The sequence below is a fragment of the Sinocyclocheilus anshuiensis genome, unplaced genomic scaffold (assembly GCF_001515605.1).
Source record: "Sinocyclocheilus anshuiensis isolate Anshui unplaced genomic scaffold, SAMN03320099.WGS_v1.1 scaffold958, whole genome shotgun sequence".
Lineage (NCBI taxonomy): Eukaryota > Metazoa > Chordata > Actinopteri > Cypriniformes > Cyprinidae > Sinocyclocheilus > Sinocyclocheilus anshuiensis.
Window position 1 is genome coordinate 459,154 of NW_015539929.1, and position 7,666 is coordinate 466,819.

The following is a 7,666-nucleotide window of genomic DNA, read 5'->3' on the forward strand; positions in this document are numbered from 1 at the left end:
TAGATGCACCGGGGACCGGGGACTGGAAAAGTCAGATTTTCATGATATGTCACCTTTAAGGTGTGCAATTTCAGCAGCACTATCTTCACCAAACGTTATTGTGAAAAATAAAGCCTGATTTCACATAGATTCTTCCCGCCTGCCACTGGTTGACAAACATACAAATGGCTTACTTATAGTAATTTCAGAATATTAATCTGAAAAAATAAAAAGTATTTTAACATTGAAAAAAGAAGTAAATGAACATTACAGTACCATTATTTCTTCCAAAACCTTAACACACAATCACAGTGACAATCATTAGTAAACATTATTAAAATGTACAATGGTAAATATGCATCATACAGAGTTAAGAGAACCAGACTTGTTCTTAACTGAAAGCATCATCATATCAGCTAAAACTTTTGATGAACAATATATAGGATTTGTGAGTTTCCTAGAACATCTGTGGATGTTTCTGCGGTCACAGATTCAGTGCAGGTCTGCTCATGACTCACCCGAGACTAAACCGTTAGCAGCCTACAAACACATGCAGCAGAATTTCAGTCATTAATGTTTCCTGGTGAGTTTGCTCTTGGCTGTGAGCTTTTCCACCTCTCTCATAAAACGCAGACACATTTCATCCTGCCATGGCAGAGATACACACTGCACTGCCACAGGGAGACCAACGCCACCCTTCACCGCCTGAAAACACACACACACACACACACACACACACACACACAGAAACTGTTATTTGTGCCACATTTGCATCCCATGACATATTACTGATATAATTAACCATCATATTTGGTTTGCTTTGTAATGCAAAATTCCTTTTAAATCAGTTTTATTTTTAATTTTGTTCATTATCAGAATATCAACAGACATGTATGTTGTCAATAATCACCATGATACTATAATATGTTATATAAAATAAAATAAAATAATAAAATAAATAAAAAATCTGCATGAATGTTGCTTTTGAAGTTTAAGGCTTTTTAATGCACTGCATATGACATTCCACCTTTAAAAATGAATGGTTTGATTTGATCTTTTTTTTTTTTTAAGTGATAATGTTTTGATCATAAGTTCAAACTAAAAGTTTATTTTATAGTTATTATCAGTGGCCTTGTCAAGAACTAAACCCTCAAGCCAGTAATCCATTTTTACAGAAAAGCCTTTTATGGTACATAATAAACATTTACTGTAAAAGAAACTAATCATTTCTACATTCATATACATTTCTACACAATTTTAAATGTTATGGAGATGACACAAAACATGCTTGGACACGTATTATTATTCAGTGTTATAATATGTTATTTATAAAAAGAAATAAAAATAGAGTAAACCTATCAGAATATTAACATAAAACTACTGACACTATGCAAGATTGTCATCTTATATATTTAGGATTGGGGTAATAGTTAAAAAAATGGGCATGGAAAAACAAGTTTTTGATGCTATTTAATAAAAAAAATAATAATTAAAAAGAAATTATGAAGCAAATAGTGCAGTCCCCTTAGATTAGAATGACTCAAAAATACACAGTGTCATATATGGCTTTACTACTTTTTTCCTCTCAAGTTATAAGAGCATTACATTTAATAAAATTATATAGCTTATAGTTTAATCAAATTTGCCTGCCACTTGCTGGTTCCTTCTTTGTAATTGTGACTATACTGCCTCCTTGTGGTAGCCAGGCATTCAACCCACACAAAGTCTACTACAATATTTTAAGACTAAAAAAGACATATGCATTTAATGCAAATTTACCTCAGTGGTCTTGCACTGTGAAAACGTACCTTAACGAAGAGTTTGTCCCACACGTCCCCATGGACACCCTTGTAGTGATGGAGCTGTGCCTCGTCCTCCTCCGTCACTGTAGACACGGTCACGGCCCCGGCAGGGAAGTTCAGCAGGTTGTACAGGATGGTGTAACTGAGAGCACCTTCAGAGCGGAGAAAATTTACTGCATCTAGGCGACTGTTACTGGCCTTACGCAATGCTGAAATCATTATGTTCGAGTTAATAAGTAACATTAAAACGCTGTAACTTACAGCATGATTTTAAACTGACAAAAAAAAAAACACAATCCAGTTTTTGACCCTTTTTAAGCAAATTACTGACAGGAAGTATAAAACTGGCACATAGGTAAAGCAAGTAAGCTTTGAATCCCTCAGCTTTACTAGTTATAATTTAATTTCCACATGTAAAATGCAACTGTATAGTAAAAAAAAAAAACTAATAATAAATACCTACATTGTAAAGGAATAGTTCAACCAAAAAATTGAAAATTGACTCATCTTGAGGCCATCCAGGATGTGGATGAGTTTGTTTCTTCATTTGAACAGCTGTGGAGAAATGTAGCATTGCATCACTTGCTCAGCAATGGATGCTCTGCAGTGAATAGGTGCCGTCAGAATGAGAGTTTAAACAGCTGATAAAACATCTGAAGTGAAGTGAAAAGCTGTGTGTTTGTAAGAAACTAATTCATCATTAAGGCTGTTTAACTTTTAATTTCACAAGATGTTAACTGATGGACTGGAGTGGTGTGGATTACTGATGGATTCAAACAAACAAACCCATTAACATTTTGGAAATGCCTGCGGCTGAGTAAATTTTCAGCAAATCTTCATTTTCAACTATTCCTCTAAAACCGTCAAGGAGACAAAATCAAAAAAGACATGACTGGTCAAAACAGATTTTTTTGAGGGAATCAAAAATAATGAGGCATAAGATGTGGTGCAGTTATTAACAAGGAAACAACTAAAACAAAATAAATAAAGTGCACTTCATGACAAAAATGATGTCAAAGAATAATAAGAATAATGTAAATGTAATGGTAATAGAAATGAGGTAAGACAGTACTGTTGAGACTCCCGCAGTAACGGAAATTGAAGGCTGGTCCAAGCATAGGACACAACAAAACATCCACATTCAGTCTCCTCCACTCTGCTATCACCTCCTGTATGTATTCCTGCAGATAACAGAAAAACTTTCACAATCACGTCAGAATAAGAATCACTTTTATATTCAGCATATGCCAGGAACAGGAATTTGCTCATTTCAAGGGAGACGTTATACACCGTCAAAATAATGCACTGGAACGAAGACATATAACAATATCGTAAACATTATAGAGCATGTATACTTTACATGCTCTATAATGTTTAAGATATTCTTATGTGATCTGACACAAAAGCTGAAGAATGTGGTCAATTTGGCGGAAAAATGTCCAAGACCTATTTAGCAGATTTTTTTGATGAAAATTGTGCTACAGCTATTGGTTGAGTAAGGATATGCCAATGTGAAGAAGCCATGTACAGTAGTATGTGTTGGCTTTCATCAGGATAGCTTTGAAATGTTTTCTAGGTTCCAGGAATGAATGCATACAGCAGCTTATGTATAATGTAAGAAAAACACATCGCTTCACATGGTTTAATGTACTATAGCAATGACCATTGAGACTCAAAAGTCTCTTACAGCCCCCACAGCTTCAAAACATCAACATCAAACCAGGTCTGTAAACGTTATGCATTTTGTGCCTCCAGCTCTTGTTCCCTTGATAAAGTTGATAATCATTTCTGCAGTTTTAGTGGTGTTGATGAAACCACATAATAAAAAAATCTATAAAATAAAACACTACCTCGACATTTGCATGTTGTCTCCACAAATCTGCCACAGACCTTAAAAAAGAAAAAATACTTCAATAATTTATGCCATTAAAGTAATTTAGTTCATTTAGGAACTAAAGGAACAGCGAAAAATATCATTTTTGAGGTTTTGAAGGATAAATAAATAATTTTAAAAAGTAAATAAGTTTTTTTTTTTTTTGTACTTTTGGGGGTGAAAATACACTTCACTTCAAAGGTTTGGGATTGGTAAGATTTTTTGTAATGTTTTGAAGTCTCTTCTGTTCACCAATGCAGCATTTATTTAATCAAAAATACAGTAACATTGTAAAATTTTACTAGAATTTAAAATAACTTTTTTAAAACCTGAATATAACTCTTAAATGTAATTTATTCCTGTGATCAAAGCTGAATTTCCAGCATCATTACTCCAGTCTTCAGTGTCACATGATCCTTCAGAAATCATTCTAATATGCTGATTTGCAGCTTAAGAAGCATTTCTGATTATTATCAGTGCTGCTTCATATTTTTGTGGAAAACATGATATGCCAAAATGTAGTTTGGCACTCTTTGATGATTACAAAGTTCAAAAAACAGCATTTTAACTTTTTTAAACAATGTAAACTTTTTATTGTTATTTTATCAATTTGAATGCATCCTTGCTGAATAAAAGTACTAATTTCTTTGAAAAAAAATCTTACTGACCCAAACTTTGAGTGGTAGTGTATTTACATTTTTTCTAAAACTTTTTAATTGTAAATAAAAAGGTAATTGTAACCAACTTACATTATGCTCTAGAAAATAATATTTATCAACATAATTATGTTCTTTATGCAAATGAATAAAATGTGCATCTCTATAACTAACCCAAATCCAAGACTTGCATCTATGTTTGCAGATAACCGTGGATACTGAAGAGTACAAACATTAAGACCAGTGAAAAACATTAGGTTGAATATCCTCTATTTAAGACAACTGATTGCTTAATTAGACACAAATGAGAAGCACTCACAAAAGGCTTGAGAACAATAGAAATGAGCTTCTTTATGAAGCCTGGAATGCTCAACATGTTGGCCTGAGCACGGAGACATGGGTCAATGGGGCCTGCCTGCCTGAAAGCACACAAAACGCACACAATATACAACAAAAATCTGGTTACTACAGATAAGATGTGGCTACATTTTCTTCAATGGAAATCTGAACGTACAGATGACTGAAGAGGGTACGACCTCCATCACCCAAGATTCCTCTGACAGTCAACTCATGGAAGGCATGGTAGAGCCGAAGGGGTTGGAATGGAACCAGCTAAAATGTGATCGACATGCCAGAACATCAGCTTTTCAAGTCTTTATCACACAGCTTTTAACCCTCAAATAACCCTTAAAACCATTCAGACTTTCATGACCAGTTCATAACCATTGTTGTGTGTTAATGGTTTAAAAAGGGCATTTTCTTTCTAAATATAAAACAGATCATAGCTGATCTGTGATCCGTACGGACCAGGCCCCACGTTTTTTGCAGATTAATTGCAAAATTTAACCATCATAAAGTAAAAGTTTATCATTTGTATGTGTTATGTCTTGCAAGTTTGCAAATTCAAGAGATTTTAAACCATTCTAGCGCAAGAAGAGGCGAAAGAGAACTCGCGCATAAATGTTTTCATTGCACATAGTCAGCCGCACACACACAGAGGCACATGTAAAATTGTCAAAATATCCTGTCTTGTCAATCATTCTTGTAAAGCAGTCAATATTGTCTATGTAAGTGAATGAAAAGAGTTAAGCAGGGTTGCCAAGTCTGCGAAACGAAACCAGCCTAACTGACCCTTCGCCGAAGTTTGATTGACAGGTGATCTGACCAATCATAACGCAGAATCTGCCATTTTGTCCGACAAACCAGACTGGAGAATAGATTAAGGTTGGTGGATTTGAACTTGAAAAATGGTGTGTACTGACGTCTTTTTTCACGGTTGAAACAAGATAACTTCTGATGTTCATTCCTGTTTATTTTGTGCTATAACTAGTAGAGAGGAAGAGATGATCAGATCAGTTCAGTGCTACAGCGATCTGTCATGACAGATTAAAGAGCCACAAAATGGTATTGATTAATTTAATTTCTTAAAAAAACAACAAGAGAAAGCTGAAAGCTGTGACTTTGTTTCATACCAAAAGTAACCTGCTCAGTCTTGTCTGTCGGTGGGTTGTCAGTTTCCTCTTTTCTCCGCAAGAACTGCGTGAAAACATGATGTGTGGCGTCTAGTGCCATGGCTTATCGGACGTAGCAACAGTAACTACTGTTACTCAACTGCTATTCAAAACTAGCCCAATCAGGGTTGAGAGATCGCTTTAACCTGCGGACCAAAATACAACCCGTGGCAACAATGTAAAAGTAGCCCAAATCCAGGGTAAAACAGCAGACTTGGCAACCCTGCAGCTGAGAAAGTAATTGGATGTGTATCATTATCCTATATATTGGATCCGTGCATCAGGTCTAAAAGGGACAGTAGCCTATAAATACCTGCTGCTGTCTGTGTCATTAATACTAATTAAAACACAGCTTTAACAAAGATTAATCTAGATTTAATTTATACAGTGAACACTATGCAGTATTATTTTTCATGTAATTATTATATTTCTATACCTGAATACTACTATTATACCTTATCTTATTTGAAACTGTTATATTGTATTTATCTATGCTTGTAATTTGTGTATTTGTTCTTACTTTTTTATTGACTAGTCACTTGCCTTTAATCATGTTGGAACTTTTTTAGTTAGGCTAATAGTTTTTACTGTGGTACTGAATAAGTACTTAAAGTGTGCTTTAAGTATTACATAGAAAGCAAAGTTACACTGATACAAAATATTTATGTTCTTGCTGATCCGAAAAAAATGATCCGATCCATGACTCAAAAGCCTCAATAATATCCAAATCGTGAGTCTTTGTTTTTTGTTCAACCATTACCTTACATAACAACTGTTAATGCAGTGTGTCTGTGTACCGTGTGCCCCGCTCTCTCAAGCAGGTCCTTGGTCTCCCTGAAGGCCCTGGCCATGCTTGGGGACGGCTGCAGGTACCCGTCGTTCTCATAATAACCAATCCTCAGGGGCTCTGAGCTCTCATACACCTGTTTATTAAGAGCACAGATTCTGCATTCACGTGACACATCACATATACTGTACAGGGATCTGGTGTGTGATATTTAATACAGAACCTCTTGGTTGAATGGTATGGGAGGGACGGTGGGGTCCAAGGAGAACATGTCCTGACAGAGCAGCGCCCGCATACACAGTGCCAAGCTCTCGACGTCCCTTCCCAAAGGACCAAGAGAGGTCAACACTGAAAACCAACACAATGAGACGACATACAGGACATGATGTTCTGTTTGTGTACAGTTCAAAACTAGCCCGGCAGGATGATGGATGTGATCTCACCTGACTTTTGGCCTTTGATGCATGAACTGATTCCTCGAACACTAAACATAGACGATTAAAAAATAAAGCAAAGCAGAGAAGAAGAAAAACAGGTAGATTAAGGTGAAAGTTGAAAGGTGACTTTCACAAAACCTTGAAGGATCATATCAAGAAAAGGAGTTTTTTCACCCCAAAATCAAAAACAGGTAACAAGAAACTATATATTGCTTGAATAAAATGTGACATTATACATGTCAATGAAAAAAGACCTAGACATGTTTTTCTGATATTCAGCAACACATATGCAATTAATGAGGTATATTACATTATGTTCGTTGTACAAAACTGCTGCTTTCTGACTCTGTCATTAATAATAACAATGAAGTAATATAAAGTAAAAATTAAATTGTATAACACAAGTTATTTTTTACAAGTTATTATAGGAATTTTGCAATATGATTCCAAGTGCTCCTTTTTATTTGTAATTAGGCTACTTTTGATTCACTCTAGTTAATAACAGTATTTTATAATAGTATTAATTATATATATATATATAAAATACTATTATAAAATACTGTTATTATTATCTCTCTCTCTCTCTCTCTCTCTCTCTATATATATATATATATATATATA

At 34.8% G+C, this 7,666-nt stretch overlaps 1 protein-coding gene across 1 annotated transcript in view; it reads right to left on the reverse strand.

Moving 5' to 3' along the window:
* The window catches only part of faah (fatty acid amide hydrolase), a 12,935-nt gene continuing 5,269 nt past the window's right edge, over window positions 1-7,666 (reverse strand). The window contains exons 6-15 of the mRNA XM_016483873.1: window positions 7,052-7,092; window positions 6,832-6,956; window positions 6,619-6,744; window positions 4,825-4,922; window positions 4,630-4,729; window positions 4,485-4,528; window positions 3,632-3,671; window positions 2,854-2,962; window positions 1,788-1,933; window positions 1-684 (exon numbers count right to left, since the gene is read on the reverse strand). Coding sequence (XP_016339359.1) covers window positions 550-684; window positions 1,788-1,933; window positions 2,854-2,962; window positions 3,632-3,671; window positions 4,485-4,528; window positions 4,630-4,729; window positions 4,825-4,922; window positions 6,619-6,744; window positions 6,832-6,956; window positions 7,052-7,092 — 964 coding nt within the window. The 3' untranslated portion in view covers window positions 1-549. The remainder of the gene's footprint in view (window positions 685-1,787; window positions 1,934-2,853; window positions 2,963-3,631; window positions 3,672-4,484; window positions 4,529-4,629; window positions 4,730-4,824; window positions 4,923-6,618; window positions 6,745-6,831; window positions 6,957-7,051; window positions 7,093-7,666) is intronic.